Below are 23,181 nucleotides of genomic sequence, written 5' to 3' on the forward strand. Positions count from 1 at the left end.
AGAAAGTGCGGATTCAACATCGGTGCATTTCTGCTAGGCTGGCACGAGAGGACCAGTTCCAGGGGCTGAGTTCTTACCCCGTCATCAGCCTGGACCTTTCTTCTCTTCTTGACCTTCTCTGGCATGAGTTTGTCGACTCTCTCCTTATCCGATACTGTTCCAAATTCATCTTCAAAGCTTCGCCAAGATTCCAGCAGCATAAGTCTCTCTTCCTTTTCCTCACAGTTTCGCATGGTTTTGTTAGCCTCTTCATAGATCTGTCTGCATTTAGCCAAGCTTCCTTCTTTCCCTGAAGACAATTCAAACTGCGCAAAACTGATCCATACCTTAAAAAAAAATTATAGGACCAAGTTAACCATGTTGCCCAGAAAACAATGTAACAGAAAGCTAATTTCTTAACATCTGAACATTCTAATGTGTTCATCTCTAGTCTTAATATGACACACTGACTCTAAACTTTTATGTGGTAACCGTGAAGCAATCTGCTTCTATATCCAATTAGGTGTCTGAAATAAAAACACACTATTTCTTTAGGACTGATTCACGCAAAATCAAAGATAACTACAAAACACAGGATACCTTGACATGCTGTGTCCGTTGAAGCAACCGTCGGTAAAGATTTCGTGTTCGTTCGGTTTCCTCCTGCTCAATTTCAAAATCAATATATGATTTCCAAAGCACCTAAGAAAGAGACCTTCATGGGTCAGTCTTGCCATTTAAGAAGCAACATGCCCTGATCCAAAGCATGGCCTAACTAGCATTCCACCTAGGACATCTAGCAACCTAGAACTTTCATGAATAATTAAGGAAGAAGCAGTGCATGGATACAATAAATAACGCTGATATTTACAAGATGTCCAGTATCTGGCCAGGAGTCTCGATTAGGAGGAAAAAAGGACTTGGATTCATTTTCAGATTCTCTTTTGGAGTTTCTCAAATGCTGGACTTAGCCAAGAAGAGCACAGAAACTCGCCACCCGCCCCGGCACTGTCATGATCCTGCTACATACAAGGAAGCTGGGAGAGAACAGGCCTGGACGGGCCAGTACACACTGTGCCTCCATTTTTTTTTTTTTTTTTTTTTTGTCTTTTGTCTTGTTGTTGTTGTTGCTATTTCTTGGGCCGCTCCTGCGGCATATGGAGGTTCCCAGGCTAGGGGTTGAATCAGAGCTGTAGCCACCGGCCTACGCCAGAGCCACAGCAACGCGGAATCCGAGCCGCGTCTGCAACCTACACCACAGCTCACGGCAACACTGGATCGTTAACCCACTGAGCAAGGGCAGGGACCGAACCCGCAATCTCATGGTTCCTAGTCGGACCCGTTAACCACTGTGCCACGACGGGAACTCCTGTGCCTCTCCATTTTTAAGTTCTGTGATGTGTCCGAATTCACCTCAACAGGCACCCAGAAATAGCTGCCCCTGTTCAGTACAGCCTGTCAGGACACAAGGACAAGGGAGATGTGGCCTGGACGCCTGGGAATTTCAGTCTGTGGAGTGGCTGAAGCCACCTGATGGGACCAGTGATAAAGGCCTGCCCAGTGCAGTCAGTGGGGCCACATTAGTGAAAGATTCACCAAGTGAGCTCCGTGGTTCTGAGAGATTTAAACCCATCCTCACTGCAGTTTGGCGCCACCTTGTGGCTCAGGTGTAGACCCTGAAGGATGCTTTCTGGCCCTGTGGCAGGCAGGCCAGGACTTCCCAGAGGCAGCCTGGTTTACTGAGCCCAATCCAGACAAAGCTGCCCCAGAAGATTCCAGGGATGTGCAGTCGCAACCTCTACCTCCTGTGTTCTCTAGGCGGCCCAGACCACCCTGGCCCATCCCCTTCAGCCTTCTGTTTGAGAAAGGGAGGAAGACAGCCACCCACCCACCCACCCACAAGATCCAGTTCATCCTGGTGTTGTGGCAGGGCTTTGCTGTGCTCCCGTAGAGCACTGCTTCCCCGCCTTTCTGTCTCCCAAACAGAAAAGTCCTCGAGTTCCTGCTGTGACACAGTCGGTTAAGAATCTGACCGCAGCAGCTCAGGTTGCTGAGAAGGTAAGGGTTTGGTCCCTGGCCCACCGAGTGAGTGTGGCTACAGCTGTGGGGTAGGTCACTGCTACGGCTCCTATTCAGTCCCTGGCCCAGGAACTTCCATATGCTGCGGGTGTGGCCATAAAATTAAACAAACAACGACAAAAGAGGAAAGTCCTAATCTGAGTGGAAGAGACTACAGAGGTTGTTCGATGCCTTTATGCTCTGAGATGCACACATATTTAGATGGTCACCTAAGTAATGCTGGAGGAGGGTCTAAAACAAAGTCACAGTCAACTCGCGTGCCTTACCTCTGGCATGTCCAAGCGTGGCTGACTGATGGCTAACTCATAGATGGCCCGGGCTCTCTCAATATCTCCAAGGATCGTCTCTAATTCTGCAAATTTAATCCAAGAGGTACAATTTTCAGGTCCAAATTCCAGGAACTTTTCATAAAGCTTCCGGCATCTGTCAAATTCTCGAAGCTGTAGCTCCAATTCTATGTAACCTTTAAACAACTTGTTCTTCGGACACTTGCCTATGGAAGTTCCCTGGAAAAGAAGAGAACCGACCACTGTGATGCCTCAGTGGGGGTCTGACTTGAGCACAGACATTGCTGGCCTGGCCTAGAAGCTGTTCTTTGCCAAGAGCCTTGATGTGTCAACACGGGGGACCCCCGCCTTCTCCCTCCGTGGTACCACACTGCTCATGCTGGCTCTCAACAGAGGCCAAAGGAAATCCTCCAATTCACTCAGTTGTCAAGTGTGCAGTGGCCGCTGGTGCCTGTTAACAAGAAGACAGTGTTCCAGACCTGTGCGGAAAACTATTTTGAATTTCATCAGTTTCTCAGGATCTCCTAGGGAATCTGGATGTCAGATGACAACTAAGTAAAAGGGCCACCAGATAATGAACCCTGCCTTGCTGCCCACAGCCAGGGTGAGTGGGCTCTCAGAAGGCTAACTGCATCTGAGCCTATTGAGAAATTTGTTGGCTGTTCCCATTGTGGCTCAGTGGTAATGAGCCTGACCAATATCCATGAGGATGTAGGCTTGATCCCTGGCCTCGCTCAGTGGGTTAAGGATCCGGCATTGCTGTGGCTGTGCTGTAGGCTGGCGGCTATAGCTCCAATTCGACTCCTAGCCTAGGAGCTTCCATATGCCACACGTGCAGCCCTAAAAGGAAAAAAAAAAAAAGAAATTGTTAGGAGGTAGCTGTGTTTAATACACCAAAAAAAAAAAAAAAAAAAAAATCGAAGATCTAGGGTGAGACTCAGTCTCTCCAGCTGGAGGAAAGATCTGGTAGCTGTAAGTGTCCAATGCCGACAGAGTAATTTAAGCATTATTGTACAATCTTTCATCAAAGGCTGTGTGCTTTCTAACACATCTCAGGTTATAAAGGCATAGTATTTCTGTTGCCTTCATAGTAGGAATCATACATTTTATAAGCACTAAGATTTTAATTTCCTTCTCAAAGAACTTGATGCATCCTGACCCCTTCTTTACTTACCAAAGCTCTTCTGGCAAATGGTAAATTTTTCTGCCTTATTTCAAATTGTGCATATAGCAACCACATTTTGGCAAATGTGAACTAGAAAACAAAAGCACAAAAATTTGCTTAAGTAAATTTAAATTAACAAAAGGCCACAAGTGTCCCCAGAGTTTCAGAGCTAGGATGGATGTATTTTCTTGTTTATAATCTAAGGTGACACTATTTATCTGACAGAAATTACAAGCAGTAATCTACACACTTCACTGTGATGCAGGGCTCTGAACTGGCTTTGTCTGTGGGTTCCTCATGAGCTGGCAGAACACTCCCCCTCTATTCCAGAGGGCACCTCGGGCAACATCTCTGTCTCTCATGCTGGGAAAGATGGCAGAGACCACATGTCAACCATTTCCACAACACACGTGTTCCTCACGCCTACATGTCCACTGGGGGCCAACAGACCCTTGCTGGCTGTCCGCATGCTCAGTGAGAGCTCCAGGAGTGCACCTCCCTCTCTCACCCGGTCTGTTCGGCTTACCCTCCGCCCCTGCATTTCTACATTATTATCTGTGTCAGTCACTGGTCACCTAACACAGGCTGTCCATTCAACCAGGCTGCAAGCTGTTTTCAGAGGCAAAGAGCATGTCTTGTTCTTCATTATGTTTTTCACAGTGCCTTGCACAGGTATTTCACTGAATGGTTTCACAAGCCACAGAGGCAGGACTCTGATGTGTCTGGAACAGAACACTAAGGGCAAACGTACCTTTTTATGAGGAATGAGTTCCAAAGAGGCTTGGTAAACCTGTCTTGTCCTCTCGGGATCCTGTATCAGGATGAGAAATTTTTACAAAAAGTTCACATCTATTACTAATACTAATTTTACTATTACTGATAAAAATGGTACACCCCAACACTGAATATGCTAAGGTACTTTCAAAACCTTATTCCATTTATGATCAAAAGTGAATTAGGTGTTTCTGTTGTGGTTCAGTGGAAACGAACCTGACTAGCATCCATGAGGACATGGGTTCGATCCCTGGCTTCGATCAGTGGATGATCCCGCGTTGATGTAAGTGGTGGTGTAGGTCGCAGATGTGGCTCGGATCCTGAGTTGCTGTGGCTGTGGTGTAGGCTGGTGGCTACAGCTCTGATTTGACCCCCAGCCTGGGAACCTTCATATGCCGTGGGTGTGGCCCTAAAAAGCACACACACACACACAAAGTAAATTACATTTGGCCACCAAACTTTGATTAAAGAATTACCCATAACATAGTCTTCAAACTCTGAAAGCTTCTCTGTGGAAAGGCTTTTTTGCCTGACAGCAGAAACAAAGATGTGCTATAGCCTCAGATCAAAAACAGAAAATTAATCTTTTCCCATTAACCTATACAAAACAACTTCTGAAAATTCCACTTTTCTTTTTTTTTTCTGGCTGTGCCTGTGGCATGTGAAAGTTCCTGGATCAGAGATCAAACCTGTGCCACAGCCGTGACCCAAGCTGCTTCAGTGACAACACCGAGTTCCTAAGCCACTGTGCCACAAGAGCACTCCCTTGATCTTTACTAAAAGCAAGAACATGCAATCCAGCTGTGATACTATTTATCAGAAAATCCAGGAAACTATATGTAATTAAACTAAGGGGTGGCCCATTGTTCCCTTTCAAGTTCTAAGTAATACTCTTGTTATGCCTCAAGGTTAAGAAAAATACAATGCCAACTTAAAACTCTATACACCTGTGCCCACAATAGGTGTACAGAGTTTAAAACCTGGCAGAGAGAATGATTCATTATTTGGCTGAATGGAGGCTTATGAGAATCTAAAGCAAAACTCCTATTGCAAGGATTCTAAGAGTCTGCTCCCACCACACCTGCTGAGCCGAAGCGCAGGGGGGAGGAGCCTGTCGGCGCAGGGGGAGGAGCCCGTCAGCGCCTGCCCAGGGCCCCGCCGCTTCGCACCTTTGCCTCCAGCTCCTCATACAGGGCGTAGTTGACCCAAAGATAGATGTAGCGCTTCCAGTGCCTCTTCTCCTGGATGGGCGGGACGTTGGCGATGGCACGCTCATACACTTCTCGCACAGTCTCTGCTTCGGCGTCACTCTCCACCAAGCGCAAGTAATCAAACCAAGCGTCGTAGTTGTGCGGGTTAGCCTAGAAAGTTAAGGCCGGTAAATAAAACCGAAGAGCTGTGCCTGCTGGACTATGTGAGATGAAAGGTGGCACCAGACTGACTTCCTATATCTTAGCCACTTTTTTCTAGACTTCACATGCTATTTCATTAAGAAATATCATTCTTCTGTGGCTCTGGTGTAGGCTGGTGGCTACAGCTCTGATTCGACCCCTAGCCTGGGAACCTCCATATGCCACGGGGGCGGCCCTAAAAAGGACAAAAGACCAAAAGAAAAAAAAAAAAATCTATATCTACATATATCATTATTGAGGGGGCAGATCAAGATAGATAGAGGAACAGAAGGACGTGGAGCTCCCCTCCTCCTGCAAATATACCCACATGTGGGACAATTCTCACAGTATACTAACTGGACACGGGCAGATCTCAGATACCCCGGAATGCCAGAAAGATCTCCACGTAATCAGATAGGATGAAAAGGAAAAAAAGAAAAAAGAAGAAGGAAGCCGGACAGGACCTGTGCCCCTGAGAGTGAGCTGTGAAAGAGGAAATGGCCCACATCCTGGGAAGACCCCTCACCCGAGGGGAGATCAGCTGGGACAGAAAGGGAGCTTCAGAGGCTTGGAGGAGAGCGTAGCAGCCAGCTGGTGGGAGGCAGAACAGAGAGACCAGCCCAGAGGATCCCTGCTACCTCGCTGCTGTCTCTACCCCAAGACACGCGCCTCCTATGTGTAGGGGCCAGGTGATGAAAATCGGGCTTCAAAGGACAGATCCAGGGAGAGGACTGAAGCTGGCTGCGTGGAGACAGCCTGAAGAGGCTGGAGTGGGGTATGGACCACAACCCAGGATGTACAGGGAAGCCCAGGCCCCCACAGAAGCTAAGCGCCATTGTTAAGGGGCCCCATGAAGGGAGAGGTAGGCTCACCATAGCTGCCCCTTCCTCAGCATGCACTCAGCCACAGCGGCACCTCTACAAGCTTTGGGAGCACGCAAGTGCCAGTGATTGCCCACACCCAGAAGTGGAGCTGATCCCAGGGGCTGTGCACTAAGAAAGCAGGGCTAAAACCTAAGCCCTCTCCCCGAGGCTGTGCAATCCACGGATTTGTGCCACAGCTGCCAGCTCTGTAAACTCAGCGCCCGTGGGACATCTGAGTGGACAGTCATGCTCCATGGCTAGAGCGGGGCCAGCCTTGGCAGCTGTGTGTGCGTGCATGTGGAGTTGGGCTGGGGTCTGGGCTGCTTGCACGGCTCCCACGGAAGGTCCAAGGGCATGACTACTGTAGTCCCAGTACCTGATTTCAGTGGATCGGCACCTATGGATCTGCACTGGTGGGTTTGTGAACACAACACCTGAAGGGACCCCAGGGCCAATCACCTGTATGCCCACAACTGAGGTGGGTCGAGGGTAGCGCCAAAAGGAGTGTACTTTGTCAGCTTGCACAATGGGTGACAGGCGACACCACACACTCCCCAGTGGACGGCTCCAGCGGAGGGATACTCAGTGGCTCCTCTCCTAGTGGGAGTGCTACAGTCCCACCTACCTCACACCACAGCTCAGAAATGGAGCTGGGGGCTTCTACTTCAACACTTAGGAAGCAGACCCTGCCCTCAACAGGCCTGTGACAACCACAGAGCAAAAAAAGGAGGCCTCCCACTCAATATCCAGCACAGGCTGTGGTCACCACAGCACCAGCCACAACCCCTACCATGGGGATAACTGCCAGCACACACTGAAGAAAGACATAGCAGGCATCCATACTAAAAACAGCTCTTGCACCAAAAGTATTAAACCCATGCAGGCTACAGAGGGATGCGCACACAGAAAAACAGCCCTCCAAACATTATTTTTCCTAAACTCATAGAGTAAGAAAGATAAGAAAATTAAGAAGCAGAGAAACCACTCCCAGTGAAAAGATGGAGGGAATTCCCCTGAGAGAACAAACAGTGAAACAGACCTCGTTAGTCTAACAGACACAGAGTTCATAAAGGAGATAAGGAAAAGACTGAAGGAATTAAGAAGGGCTGATAGCAGGAAGAGGGATCAAGACACAGAGGAATAAGAGGTGGTGCTCGTCTTCTCCCACAAACACATAAAAAACACCCACCTACATGAAGAACAGTTCATAAAGAACATTTACTGAACACTGGCAGAATACCTTAAACCTCCCCAAAGGGCAAGAAACCCTCCACATCACTGGGCAGACCAAAAGTGGGGAGAAAAAGAGGATAAGCAATGAGATCCTTGTGTATAGCATAAGAACTATATCTAGTCACTTATGATGGAGCATGATGGAGGATAATGTGAGAAAAAGGATGGATGTATGTATATGTGACTGGGTCACTGTGCTGTACAGGAGAAAACTGACAGAACACTGTAAACCAACTATAATGGAAAAAACAAAAATCATTATAAATAAGAAGAGAGAAAGAGAAAGGAATCAGTATGGGAGTGGCACTCATGAGAGGGAGCTATGAAAGAGGAAAGGAACCCACACCCTGGGAAGCCACCTAACTGACAAGGAGATAAGCCGAGATGGAGGGGGAACCTCAAATGCTCAGAGAAAAATGCAGCAGCTGGAGTGAGGAGGGCAAAGCAGAGAGAGAGTCACACAAAACACTGGTACCACCTACTGAGATGCTCGGAAGGGGCCTGGGCACTGCGACTCAGGCTCCAGAGGTCAGTTCCAGGAAGAGGACTAGGGTTGGCTGTGTGGAGACAGCCTGAGGGGCTAGACAGAGGTGTGCCAAGGGCTGGGGAGCAGAGCGCCATAGCCCAGGGAACCTGGAAGGAGGTCTGGGCCTGCAAGAGAAGCAAAGCGCCATTGTTGGGGAGGGTGAGAGGAGAAGGGGTGGACTGACATAAGAATATCATTCTCTGCACACGTGCAGACTCTCAGAGGGTAGTGCTACAGGAGGCAAGGCGCTTCCTGCATGGGCCAAGTGCAATGGGAAGCCTCTTGGGTTGTCTACAGGTAGCAGGGGTAAATCACCGCAGTCATCTCAGACTCCAGCATTGGGTGTAGCCCCTGCCACTAGGGGTCTGTGAACAGGCACCACCTGTGGCCCCAGTCACCTGAGAGGTCAGTACAGAGGAGGTCACTGCAACCAAGCACCACTCATTGTTGCTCTCAGTCCCCTGGGAACGCACACGCCCTCCTGCTGCCACTGACAAATGCTCTGGGCACCACCTACATCTTTCTGAGGGTCACTGCCATTTCCCAGGGCCCTGCAGCCAGGAGCAGCCTGTGCCAGCTTCCTGCAGGGTCCTTGCCACTGTCAAGGGCCCAGCAACCAGGAACTGGCTAGTAGCCCGGCCCATTGCCTCCATCTCCCTGGAAGCACAGGGAGAATCCCATCAAGGATAACAACCTGCACACAATGAAGAAAGAGACAGTAAAAATCCAGACCAAAAGCAGCCCTCATGCCAATAATAAACAGTAAGCCTTCACAAAATACCCAGGGACACTCTCCCATATAAGTGGCACGCCAAGACTACAGTAGTTGTTTTCCCTAACCTCAGAGGACAAGAAAAACACAAACAAAATGAAGAAGCTCAGGAACCAGTCCCAGTTAAAAGAATAGGAGAATTCCCCTGAAGGCGCAAACAATGAAAGACCTCTGCAGTCTACAGACACCGAGTTCAAAAAGGAAACAGTGAAAATACTGAAGGAATTAAGAGCAGATATGAACAGTAATGCAGTTTACTTCAGCAAAGGAACTAGAAAATATAAGAAGGAGCCAAGAAAAATTATAAAATTCACTTGCAGAGATGCAAGCAGAGTTAAAGGCCCTGAAGAGCAGAATGAATAATGCAGAGGAACGAATTAGCAACCTGGAAGATAGAATAATGGACATCACCCAATCAGGGCAGCAGACAGAAAGCCAAATGAAAAAACATGAAAGCAATATAAGAGATCTATGGGATAAAATAAAGAGGGTCAATCTATGCATAATAGGGATTCCAGAAGGAGAAGAAAAAGGGGATTAAAAATATATCTGAGGGAGTTCCCATCGTGGCGCAGTGGAAACAAATCTGACGAGGAACCATGAGGTTCAATCCTTGACCTCGCTCATGGGTTAAGGATCCAGAATTGCTGTGAGCTGTGGTGTAGGTCGCAGATGCAGCTTGAATCTGGCATTGCTGTGGCCTAGGCTGTCAGCTGTAGCTGTGATTAGACCCCTAGCCTGGGCACCTCCTTACACCATGGGTGAGGCCCTAAAAAGCCAAAGACAAAAAAAAAAATATGTGTGTGTGTGTGTATTTGAGGAAATGATGGCTGAAAACTTTCCAAATTGAAAGGAAACAGATATCAAGATACAGGAAGCACAGAGGGTCCCAAACAAGTTGAACCCAAACAGGCCCATATCAAAAGATGCTATAATAAAAATGGCAAAAGTTAAAGGAGGGGATTCTAAAGGCAGCAAGAAAAAAACAAAGAGCTAATTATAAGGGAACTTCCACAAGGCTATCAGCTGATTTCTCTACAGAAAGACTACAGGCCAAAGAGAGTGGCAAGATATATTCAAAGTTATAAAAGGGAAAAATCTGCAACCTAGAATACTCTACCCAGCAAGAATATCATTTAAAATAGAAGTAAAGAATTTCTCCAACAAACAAAAACTGAGTACAGCAATACTAAACCCATTCTAAAAGAAATACTGAAAGGGCTCCTCTAAATAAAAAAGACAAAACAGGATGGAGGAAATCACAATTGGAAAGTAAACACTTAAGTAAACCAGTATACAGATCTAAAAGGGAAAAAAAACTACTGTAAAAGCAAAAGGATAAATATGAAGATGTTAAAAAAGGACAAAGTCATAAAATGTGGGGAAGGAAAGTAAGGAAATCAAAACTCTTTTTTTTTTTTTTTTAAAGAATGTGTTTGAGTCTATATGACTACTAAGCTAAAAGCAAGCAGATATAGGAAGGGGTTAATATACCTGAAAAACAGGGCAACCACAAATAAAACCAAACAGTACATTCACAAAAACTAAAAAGAAGAGGACACAAGCATAAAATAATAGGAAATCATCCAACCAAAAAAAGAAACGAACAAAGGAGAAACAAAGAATCAATTGGAAAACAAGGTTTAAAATGGCAATGAATACATATTTATCAATAATTATCTTAAATGTCAATGGACTGAACGCTCCAATCAAAAGACAAAGAGAGTGGCAGACTGGACAAAAAAAAAGAAAGAAAGAAAAGAGCCTACAATATGCTGCCTACAAGAGACTCACCTTAGGGCAAAAGACACATATAAATTGAAAATGAGGGGATGGAAAAAGATATTTCATGTGGATGGAAAAGACAGGAAAGCAGGAGTTGTAATACTCACAGCAGACAAAAGAGACTTTAAAACAAAGGCCATAAAGAAAAAGAAGGACACTATTTAATGATAAAATGATCCATTCAAGAAGAGGATACTACAATCATCAATATATATGCCTCTAACATAGGAACACCCAGATACCTACAACAAATACTAACAGACATAAAAGGAAAAATTGATAGGACTACAATAACAATAGGAGACTTTAACACCCCACTCACATCAATGGACAGATCCTTTAGATAGAAAATCAATACGGCAGCAGATTTCCTAAATGACACCAAAGAAAAGTTAGACTTTTTATTTTCAGGACATCCAAAAAAATTGGAATATACATTCTCTTCAAATGCACATGGAACATTCTCAAGGACTGACCACATACTGGCACACAAAAATAACCTCAACAAATTTAAGAGTATAGAAATTATTTCAAGCATCTTCTCTGATCACAAAGGCATGAAACTAGAAATCAACCACAGGAAAAGAAATGAGAAAAAACTGAAGAGACTACAAAACATGCTACTAAAAAAAACAATGGGTCAATGAGGACATCAAAAGGGAAATTAAAAAAACACCTTGAGACAAACGATAATGAAAACACAACCACTCAAAATCTATGGGATGCCACAAAAGCAGTTCTTAGAGGGAAGTTCTTAGCAATACAGGCCTTTCTGAGAAAAGGAGAAAAGTCTCAAATCAACAACTTAACCTACCACCTAAAAGAATCAGAAAAAGACGAACAAACAAAACCTAAAGTCAGCGGGAGGAAGGAAATCCTAAAGATCAGAGAGGAAATCAATAAAACCGAGACTAAAAAAACAGAAAAAAAAAATCAATAAAACCAAGAGCTGGTTCTTTGAAAGGGTAAACAAAATTGACAAACCGCTGGCCAGACTCGCCAAGAACAGGAAGGAACTCAAACAAAAACAAAATAATAAATGAAAAAGGAGAAATCTCTACAGATAGTGCAGAAATACAAAAAACCATAAAGAATACTATGAACAATCATGTGCCAACAAATCTGACAACCTAGAAGAAACAGACAACTTTCTAGAGACATACAGCCCACCAAAACTGAATCAAGAAGAAAGATTATCAATTGAGCAGACCAATCACTAGAAATGAAATTGAAACCTAAAAAAAAACACTCCCTACAAAGTCCAGGAGCAGATGGCTTCACAGGTGAATTCTACCAAACATACAAAGAACTTATACCCATCCTTCTTAAACTTTTCCAAAAGGTTGAAGGAGGAGGAATACTTCCAAAGACATTCTATGAAGCCACCATCATCCTAATACCAAAACCAAAGATAATACCAAAGAAGAAAATTATAGGCCAATATCTTTGATGACTACTAGACACAAAAATTTTCAACAAAATTTTAGCCATCCAAATCAAACAATATATAAAAAAAACCATACACCACGACCAAATGGGATTCATCCCAAGTTAACAAAGATGGTTCAACATACACAAATCAATCGTTATACACATTAACAAAAATAAAAAACCACATGATCATCTCAATAGATGCAGAAAAAGCATTTGACAAAAATCCAACATCCATTCATGATCAAAACTCTTACCAAAGTGGGTATAGAGGGAACATAGCTTAACATAATAAAAGCCGCTTATGACAAACTCACAGCTAATATAATACTCAATGAAGAAAAGCTGAAAGCCTTCCTGCTAAAATCTGGAACAAGACAAGGATGCCCGCTCTTACCACTTTTATTCAAAGTAGTATTGGAAGTCCTAGCTACAGCAATCTGACAAACAAAAGAGATAAAAGGTATCCAAATTGGAAGAGAAGAGGTAAAACTGTCACTCTATGCAAATGACATGATACTACACATAGAAAATCCTAAGGACTCCATACAAGATCTACAAATTCAGCAAAGGAGCAGGATATAAGATTAACATTCAGAAATCGGCTGCATTTCAGTATACTAACAATGAAATATTAGAAAAGGAATAGAAAAACACATACCTTTTAAAATTGCACTCCCCAAAGTTAAATACCTAGGAATAAACCTAACTGAGGAGGTGAAAGACTTATATTCTGAGAACTATAAAACATTAATCAAGAAAATTAAAGGGGATTAAAAAAAATCAAAAGATTTTCCAAGCTTCTGGATTGGAAGAATATCATTAAAATGGCCATACTACTCAAAGCAATTTACGGATTTAATGCAATCCTTATCAAATTACCCATGACAGTTTTCACAGAACTAGACAAACAATGCAAAAATGTATATGGAACCATAAAATACCCAGAATTGCCAAAGCAATCCTGAGGTGGAAAAAACCAAATAGGAGGCATAATTCTTCCAGATTTCAGACAATATCACAAAGCTACATAATCAAGACAGTGTGGTGCTGGCACAGAAAAGACATAGAGACCAATGGAACAGAATAGAGAACCCAGAAATAAATCCAGACACCAATTTGGAGTTAGTACTTGCAAACTATTGCATTTGGAGTGGATAAACAATGAGACCCCCCGGTATAGCACAGGGAACTACATCCAATCACTTGTGATGGAATATGATGGAGGATAATGTGAGAAAAAGAATATATATATGTGTAATTAGGTCACTTTGGTGTACAGCAGAAATTGACAGATCATAAATCAACTATAATAAAAAAAAAACTGGGAAAAAAAAAAAAAAAGAAAAAATTTCCCTGGCCAGAGAGCAAACCTGTGCTACAGCAGTGACCTGAGTCACAGCAGTAACAATGCTGGATCCTTAATCACTAGGCCACCAGGGTACTCCTAAAAAAGTAATTAAAATTATCACTTCAAAAAATAAACAAGTGGAGGAGTTCCTGTCATGGCTTGGCAGTTAACGAACCCATCTAGCATCCATGAGGAAATGGGTTTGATCCCTGGCCTCGCTCAGCCGGTTAGGGATCTGGTGTTGCTGTGAGGGTCTGGTTCATGGAGTGGGTAAAAGAGAAAGAAGCACATTTTGAACTGGTTTGTGGAAGCAGTGTCCACTGGTGGATAAGTTATTCTTGGTGAAACTGAAATGTGATCGTCCCACCTCTTGCTTCAGCACTTTGTGCAACCGCCCCAATTCCTACCCATTTTCCAAGCCTGCTCCAACGTCCCAGCTCCTCCAGCTTCACACTGATTGCGTAAACCTTCTAAAATCTCTATCTGTAAAAACGGATTTCTCTTTTCATAAGTGTAAATGTGACTATGCATTATGTCTAGATTTAAAATGAAAAAGCAATTATACCATGGTTGCAATGGCAAAACCTGCCTTTTCAATTAACAGTGACATGTTTTGAACATATCTTGCTGACCTCATTTAACACCTGACTTAGTCCTTTGTTTGGAGATATCTTAATACATTTGACCAAGTCGAAGTTTTTTTAAATACACAGCAGAAGAGCACAGGAAAACCTGACTACCTCTGAATTCAAATCAAACTAACACATTCCAGACAGAGATGAGAATGTCCCATACCTACAAAGTCTTTTGTTCCAGCACTTAAGTTAAGGATAATGTATATAAAAGGGTTTTTTAGGATCGATTTGATTCTTTGTTCAAAAATGTGCTCAGATGGATTCCAGGTTTCTCTTGCTCAAGTTCTATGCATACCATCAGCAATTAACAAAGTGCCCTCCACCATGCGAGAGGCAGAGCAAATCCAGGTCCTGTTTGCTTGCCTTTCTATCAGTCTGTTTATTCCTATTTGGAGTCGCTGCCAATTTTCTGCAGATACATGGTCGAGAGAGCGATCACTGTGGCCCTGACTTGCCCTGACCCATGTCACTGCAGTCAGGACTGGCCAGCATGTGCTCGTCACCGCAGAGTGAAGCAGCTACACCAGCACTCACCTTCACTTCCTCCTCATACTGGAATCTCCGTTTGCTCACGATGATGTCTTCAATGCCCCGCCTGTCACCAAACTTCTTCTCAAAGATGGTGTAATTTTTAAAGAGTTCCTGGGCCTCTTGCTTTGAAATTCGATCCAGGGCGTACTTGTAGATGACTCGTACCCTCTCAAACTAAGAAGAGATGGGAAGGATTATCTTCTAGAACACAGTATTTCCATTCTTGTCACAACTTGGAAAGTAATTAGGACATAAGACTTAGGTATAAGACTGTAAGGCCTCAAAATGTTCAAAACACTGGAGTTCCCATCGTGGCTCAGTGGTTAACGAACCTGACTAGTATCCATGAGGACTCGGTTTGATAGCTGGCCCTGCTCAATGGATTAAGGATCTGACGTTGCCATGAGCTGTGGTGTAGGTCACAGACACAGCTCAGATCTGGCGTGGCTGTGGTGTAGGCTGGCAGCTACAGCTCCGATTCCACCATTAGCCTGAGAACTTCCATATGTTGCAGGTGCAGTACTAACAAGACAAAAGTCCCCCAATGCTGCCAGCTGGATGTCATCCATGCACCTCAGGCTAAGGTGAGCCTGTTTCTCCCCACCAGGCCCCGGCCTTTCTCAGACTCCCTGCCCTGCTGAGCAAAACCCACCATCGTATACCTGCTCAGTTAGGAGTCCTTCCTAATGCCTCTTTCCCTCACTCTCCACACTCACCACTTCCACAGCCCAGCCCTTTCCACCTCCTCAACACAGCCCCTCACTTCTTCCCAGGGCTCTGCTGACCCACCTCCATTTCTCCCTGGACTGTTTCAAAAGCCTCCCACTTTCACCACCCTCCTCCCAATACAATCTCGATGAATTAGCCACAGGCTCTCCTCATAGCACAAACTATATCCTTCCACTCTCCTGCTTAAAACCTGCAACACTTGCCACTAGCCCTAGGAAGAGAATCAGAATTCACTACTGTAACCCAAGCAAAACCCTGCATTCAGACCCCAACCAACACCGCCCACCCACCAATCTTGTATTATTTGAGCCACTTTACAGGATTATTTTCCATTTACACTATGGGAGAAAATAACTGACTTCTTTGTGAGGCAATCTGTTTTAATTTCAAATTCTGTTCTCCGTACTGAGGGCTCTGGGCTTTTATTTCCCAGGTTCATTACCTGTAAAGCCCTTTAATCAGGATACCAACAGACTCTCAGCTTATTGATAATATTCTTTCTAGATGGACAGGCTTAATGTTCAAGTAGAGCACAGTAAAGTTAAGCCAATTAAAATACAATCTATAATCACTCGCTCCCAATCTGCAGCTTAGTCACAGATATATGCTCTTTTCCTTGAGAAATCATGTTTGTGTATTTTAAAAGCACTTTCTCCAAGGATAAGTGAATAAGAAAACGGAAATGAACTCAGTGTGCACAAGCAATAACCTTTTCTAGGCTGCTCTGCAACAGAATCAAGTTCCTTTACGTTTACTTACTTCTTTCTGATTTTCTTCAAACTTGGCAAAGGCAACATAAAGGTGTTCATCCATGTGTTCATCCCCAAAGAATTCGACAGCTCTCTCATACACTTTCCGTGCGTGGGCAAAATAACCATGTTTTTCTTCAAAACGGGCGTACTTGATCCAGTTCTTCACATCGGGGTGCACGAGAACAAGTGGGCAGAATTAAAGAAATATGGGCAGAATGTGGCTTAAAAAACAAAACCCCAAATTCAAACCCCAACAATCCACACTCCAGCTGGGGGAGGTGGGTGTGTGTGTGATAAAACATGTACAGAGATGAAGACCCCCTAACTTGTAATCACCCGAGAGGCCATGCCTTGTTCAGCTGGCCTCCTCCAGGGCTTACTCAGCATTCCAGTGCTGCTACAAACAGGAGTCTGGGGCCATGAAAAAGCTGAACCCCCTGACTAGCCATGCGATCTGGAAAAGACGTTATTTATCTAAACACTGGTTTTATCATCTGTAAATAAAGGAAAATAATAGCAACCAATGTCATTCAATGACTGCAAGCTTTAAATGAGGAAAATGTGTGTAAAGCTCTTAGTAATTCTAGCCCAAAAGAATGTGCTCAATAAATGGCACCTGGAGTTCCCATTGTGGCTCAGTGGTTAACAAACCTAACTAGGATCCATGAGGACGTGGGTTCGATCCCTGGCACCGCTCAGTGGGTTAAGGATCCTTCGGTGCCATGAGCTGTGGTGTAGGTGGCAGATGTGGCTTGGATCCCATGTTGCCATTGCTGTGGCTGTGGTGTAGGCTGGCAGCTACAGCTCTGATTTGACCCCTAGCGTGGGAACCTACATATGCCACAGGTATGGCCCTCAAAAGACAAAATGAATAAACAAATAAATGGCACCTGTTGTAGTATCGGCTCAGTAACATTCATATTTGAATTAACGACTAAGGAAAAAAAAATGGCACAAAAAGAAAACTGCTGACCAGAGCCAACAGAGAGAGTTCGGATTACCATTTTACTTCCAAACAGGATGTATCTATTGTTAATCTACTTCTCTTGAAGAAACCATTAACTTCCAAAGCAGTAATACATTTAGAGGGCAACAATATAAAGAGCACAGGCGCTGAAGCTGCTACTGGATTCAAACCCCAGCTCCATCACTACACAAAAGACCCTGGTCAGTCTGCTGAACCTCTCGTGCCTCGGTTTCCTCATGTGCAGCATGAAGCGGTTCCTGCATTGCAGAGCTGTCATGGGGATTAAATGACAATACCCATAAAGTGCTTAGAAAATTGACAGAACACTGTAAACCAACTATAATGGAAAAAATAAAAATCATTTTAAAAAAAGTGCTTAGAATAACACATGGCACATAGCAAGCACTATAAATGCTTTCATTGAACTAATGACATCAAAATGAGTAGTCACAATGAAGATCTGAAAATTGCATAATTAAGTTGAGCCTTGTTTTTTGCAGTAGTTATATTCTTTGAAGTCACTCTGACAGCTAGTGAATACCCAATCACTGGTCCTGGGGGAAATGTATAAATACCATATCTCACAAAGGTTGTGATCTTATATCCTATAAACAACTACTGTTGGTAGATTCTCTTTTATTTTATAAAAGGGAAAACAAGGCTCAGAAGTGTTAAATGACTTGCCTCAGGCCACCCACTAAGTGGTGCCAGAAAGAGGATTCAGCCCTGTCCAGATGGCCCCAGTGCCCGAGCGCCTGGCTCTACCTTGCATGGCCCTTTCTGTCCCCTGCCCTGGTCACCTCTGCAGGTGAGCAGACCCAAGAAGGCAGATGGTCATCTTGCTTGTCCTCAACAGGGACCATGTGCCTTGGGTGATTCAAACTTTTCATTACACTGAGATTGTCCTCGAATGACTGCTGAAATACCATGAATACTGATTCGGGGATTACAAATAAATTTTAGCAAGAGAATCCACAGCTGAGAGAACAGAGAACAACGAGAACCAACTCCTTCAGCTGATGGTGCTTGCCTGTGTTACCATCTACTCTTCACAGTCAGCCACCACAGGAACTCACAGTTCCCTTTTCAAGATGAGGACACAGGAGTTCCCATCGTGGCTCAGTGGAAAGGAATCTGACTAGCATCCACGAGGACAAATGTTCGATCGCTGGCCTCGATCAGTGGGTTAAGGATCTGGTGGTGCCACGAGGTATGGCAAAGGTCACAGACGTGGCTTCGATCTGGCGTTGCTGTGGCTGTGGTATAGGCCAACGGCTACAGCTCCGATTCGACCCCTAGCCTGGGAACCTCCATATGCCATGGGTGCGGCCCTAAAAAGACATAAAAACAAAAAACGAAAAACAAAAACCAAATTCAAGATGAGGACACTAAGGCTCAGTGGCGTTAACCGACTCACTGAGGTCACACAGTCAGTCAATGTGAAGTCCTGAATAGACTAGAGGGACAGTGCTAATGACCAACATATACCAAGAACAAACGAGGACTGGCTGCAGCAGCCAGGTCCTTAGTATGCCATCTTTCACAAGGACCACAGCCTTAAGACCAAAGGAGAAACAAACCAAAGTCTCAATGGAAAAAGATGCGACTGATCAGATCACAAGTTTTTACCTGACCCACCTATGTCCCTAAAAATACACAGGAAGCTTGAAGCAGATGTTGACATCTAGGCCAACATCAATGACCCAGTGTATCCCCACCAGGACAGCCCCAGAGGGATGCAGCACAGGGACAGTAACGGCACAACACAGACGTATGCAGAGGATATATCGCTCATAAATGGTGCGGGCCCGGTCCACCTCTTTGTATCTCAGCTCGAAGTTGATGTAGGAGTGCCAGGCCTGCTCCTCAGGCTGCCACTCCATCCAGCGCTCGAACACCTGCCGGGCCCCGGCAATGTTCCCCAGCATCTCCTCCATGTATGTGTACTTGTACCTTTAACAAAAACATCCAAAGTTAGCTACCACCGTCAAAATGTCTTAGGGCAATCAACGGTCTTTGGCAATTTCTAGCTCTGACTTTATTAAAAATAAAGAAGATTTAGGGTTTTCTCTTCCCTAAGGTTAAATCAAACATGTTTCCTTATTAAAATATAAATCTGAAAAAGGATAAATCATCGGGAAAAAAGAGTATTTTTTCTCAAAAATCACTTAGTTCAACAAGAGATTTCTTATGCATAAAAGACAGCAACTGAGGGAGTTCCCGTCGTGGTTCAGTGGTTAACGAATCCAACTAGGAACCCTGAGGTTTCGGGTTCAATCCCTGGCCTTGCTCAGCGGGTTAAGGATCTGGTGTTGCCATGAGCTTTGGTGGAGGTCGCAGGCACGGCTCGGATCCCATGTTGTTCTGGCTGTGGCGTAGGCTGCTGGTTACAGCTCCGATTAGACCCCTAGCCTAGGAACCTCCATATGCTGCAGGTGTGGCCCTAGAAAAGACCAAAAAAAAAAAAAAAAAGATAGAAGCTGAAATTTAATTTTGATTACACAGCCATTATACATCATAGTTATGACTTAAAAGACTAAGAGACACTAAGGAAGTACTGACAGGATGTTTAAAGAAAAAGTAGCATATAAAATTAAATACATACAACTATGTAAATAAAATAAATACACAGAAACATGGAACTTTGTAGGCTAAAAAGGCATTCCTTAGGTCAGAAACTCACCAGAACTGGTTGACTCGAGGCAGAGTTGTTATGGCCCGGTCCCAGATATTCCGGGCATGGTTGACCTGGCGATTCTTCATTTCCATCTCTGCATATTTCAGCCAGAGTGTGATATTCCGATAGTCCACGTCTAAAGCACGTTCGTATATGGACCGAGCCCTTGAGAAGATTTGGAGGATGTCAGAAACAGTACATGCCACACATGTGGCAACTATTTGAAACCATCTGCCCTGCTCTGCTGTTTTGTCAGGTGTTTACCATGAGCCAGGTTCTGGGCACAAAAAGGTGAAAAGATGTGATGTTTTCAGCAACCTTAAAAAGTCCCAGAGAAAGACAGACATGCATGAAATTGCAACGCAACATGATAAAGGTTATAGTCAAGGTCTTGCACGAAGAAGTAAAGGGGAAGAAACAACAATGTCTGGTGGCAAAGGCTAAGTGGTAGGTGAGAACTTGGGGAAAGTTCCAGAGGCCAAGGTAGGTGGGGAGGATGCTCATTCAGATGGAGAGAAGAGCCAGGTGCCAGGGTGAGCTAGGTGAACATGACATGCACAGGGAGTGGCAAGCACAGGTGCACAGCCAGGGCAGGGGGCATGCTGGGAGAGGGCAAGACACGCTGGACAAGAGGAAGAGTCAGGTGGTGATTTTCACCATTTTGGCCAATGGTTTTCAGTGGAATAATTTTAATTAACAAAAAAATCTCAATTTATAGAAAGCAGATGAAACTGCACTTCTCTGGCTCTAGAGTGTGTGCTGATGGCAAGACCCACCTGCAGAGTGTCCCCAGCTCCCCCCAGGACTGTCCTACCATGGGGCCTCTAGGCCCCCTGAAGGAACCCCAGGTTCCAGGAACAAACTTTGGAAATTATTGCCACAGGCACGTTTTTACTCGTGTGTTAACTCGTTCTAGGTTTTTGTATCTGGTAACTTATGAATCTTTATGTACACAATTACAGGCGCAGTGATCTTACCTTTGAATCTCCTTTAGACTTTCTTCCCATTGTGCATATTTTATCCAGTTACTAATTACAGTCCTGTTTTTCCTTATGTTATCTTCAAAAGTCTGGGAAGAGGGAAAAAGGGTCAAATTAAAGGGAAAATAACTAAAAATGACATCAAGTTTTGTCTATTAAATTTTGTACTAGGAAAATTATTCATTTTGTTGTTTAGGAGAAATTACATCCTCAAATCCTTAAGAAATAAAAAACCCATTAAGGAAGGTTACAGTCACAAGTGTTTCTTTAAAGTCCTACATGCAAAGAAAGAAAGAAACCTTTGATATAAAGAATAATCGGCAGAATTATTTTCTTACTGCCTGAAACAACTACCTGGTACTTTAATATTCTCTACATTTGTTCCTAAGAAGAAAATGTTTTTCACTATTTAAGTCCTTTTGATAATGTCTCAGAATTTCATACATAACTCACTGAGTTTCATAAGTGGATACAACAGGATCAGTGGTTTAAAATAATCTCACATCCGGAGTTCCCATTGTGGCTCAGCAGTGAGTGAACCTGACTAGCATCCACGAGGACTCAGGTTTGATCCTTGGCCTAGCTCAGTGGGTTAAGGATCTGGCATTGCCATGAACTGTGGTATAGGTCGCAAATGCGGCTTGGATCTGGTGTTGCTGTGGCTGTGGAGTAGGCCGGCGGCTTCAGCTGCGGTTACACACCTAGCCTGGGAACCTCCATATACTGCAGGTGCAGCCCTAAAAAAAGCAAAAAGACCAAAAAAAAACCAAACCACATTCTAGGGTGAAGAGGTCAATTCAGATCCTCATGTCTTCCTAGGGCTTTTTCCTAGGTTTCACTTCTTAACACAGAAGGCAGTACAGACAGAAGAAGAGAACAGAATCTCCCTAGGCTCACCCCTCCTCCAGCTGTCAGTTGTTGTGCCTGTTAAACTTCCACCCATCTTTGATCTACTAAAAAAAATCTGTCTCTGGTGGATCTAATTTCTTTACACTTAACACGCACAACGAGGCAAAATGCAATCACCTGGTAACCAGAAGTCATGCTATTCATGTGGCTACAAACACTAACCTTATCTTATAGTCTCTCTTAACCAGTGAGGAACTTTTCCACTTCTGACCTGTTCTTAACAATATCAACAGACTGAAAGACATCACATTGACTCACCTTCCTCTTCCTTAGTTTGTAATCATTTAACTCCTCTTCATCTGTGATCTTCTGTTGAGGGGGAGGTGGAAGAAGCTCAAGTTCTCTTTCCTTAGCTTCTCTTAGCAGTTGTTCTGCAGTTATCTGTACCTCAGCTGGGGCTTTGTTTTTCACCTTTAAGACGAGACATTTCTATTTTTAGTAGACCTCTTCACACAAGGTTTAAGAAACAAATACACATTTCTTAGGATGTGAACTTTATAAACATTATTACAAGATGCCCTCCTTTGCATGACATGCTCCCATTTCTCCATAAAATTAAGTTAAAAAATACTGTTTTCTATCTTATGCATAGTATCTATCACAAAACCACAGATAAAGCTCTCAAGATATAAGGTAGCAAAAAAAAAAAAAGCACCAAGTTTTCCCTTTCAGATTAATATAATAGTAAACTCTGAGGCTGCCTAGATAAAATTCTCACCAAAGGTTTTATCAAGATGTGTGCTATATTTAGCATTTCAACCTCTATTTACAGAATTCTTCAACTTAAGCCCCAGGTAGAGGATAATGTCCCAGGTGGATAATTACAACTGATTTTTCATGGCACTTCAAGCCAAAGACTTACTCAGTAAGTTCTCATTATTAGGCTATAAGAGTCCTAGATCCAACACAGTAGCCATAATCACATTTGTTGAGTTCAAAATGGGATGGCTTCTAGTGGTAAAATATAATGGGATTTCGAAGATTTAGTATGAAAAAAAGGATAAACTACCTAATTAAATTTTTTATATTCATTACATGTTGGAATGACAATATCTTGGATTGGTTAAATAAAATATATAATTAAAATTAATGTCACCTGCAACTAGTTAAATTTAAAAAATTTAGTGGGGGGAATGAATGTCACCTGTTTTCACTTTTTAATGTAGCTATGAGAAAACTTAAAAATTACCTATGGGGCTCACATTATATTGAACTCAGGGAGCCCAATAAAAGTTTGTGGAATTGAATTGATAATTGTTCAGTGTCATGCGAAGAGTGATGATTATAATAAAATGATAGCTCATACCTAATGAACATTAAGTGCCAGATGCTGTGCTATGCACTTTATATGCGGTATCTCAAAGA

At 43.6% G+C, this 23,181-nt stretch overlaps 1 protein-coding gene across 1 annotated transcript in view; it reads right to left on the bottom strand.

Moving 5' to 3' along the window:
• CRNKL1 (crooked neck pre-mRNA splicing factor 1) overlaps positions 1 to 23,181 on the bottom strand; it is a 32,331-nt gene that overhangs the window by 8,015 nt on the left and 1,135 nt on the right. The window contains exons 2-13 of the mRNA XM_021077415.1: positions 22,075 to 22,227; positions 20,905 to 20,996; positions 19,934 to 20,092; positions 19,037 to 19,203; positions 16,291 to 16,469; positions 14,806 to 14,976; positions 5,454 to 5,645; positions 4,262 to 4,321; positions 3,520 to 3,600; positions 2,325 to 2,564; positions 580 to 681; positions 78 to 326 (exon numbers count right to left, since the gene is read on the bottom strand). Coding sequence (XP_020933074.1) covers positions 78 to 326; positions 580 to 681; positions 2,325 to 2,564; positions 3,520 to 3,600; positions 4,262 to 4,321; positions 5,454 to 5,645; positions 14,806 to 14,976; positions 16,291 to 16,469; positions 19,037 to 19,203; positions 19,934 to 20,092; positions 20,905 to 20,996; positions 22,075 to 22,227 — 1,845 coding nt within the window. The remainder of the gene's footprint in view (positions 1 to 77; positions 327 to 579; positions 682 to 2,324; positions 2,565 to 3,519; positions 3,601 to 4,261; positions 4,322 to 5,453; positions 5,646 to 14,805; positions 14,977 to 16,290; positions 16,470 to 19,036; positions 19,204 to 19,933; positions 20,093 to 20,904; positions 20,997 to 22,074; positions 22,228 to 23,181) is intronic.

This window comes from Sus scrofa, chromosome 17 (genome assembly GCF_000003025.6).
Source record: "Sus scrofa isolate TJ Tabasco breed Duroc chromosome 17, Sscrofa11.1, whole genome shotgun sequence".
NCBI classification, from domain to species: Eukaryota; Metazoa; Chordata; class Mammalia; order Artiodactyla; family Suidae; genus Sus; species Sus scrofa.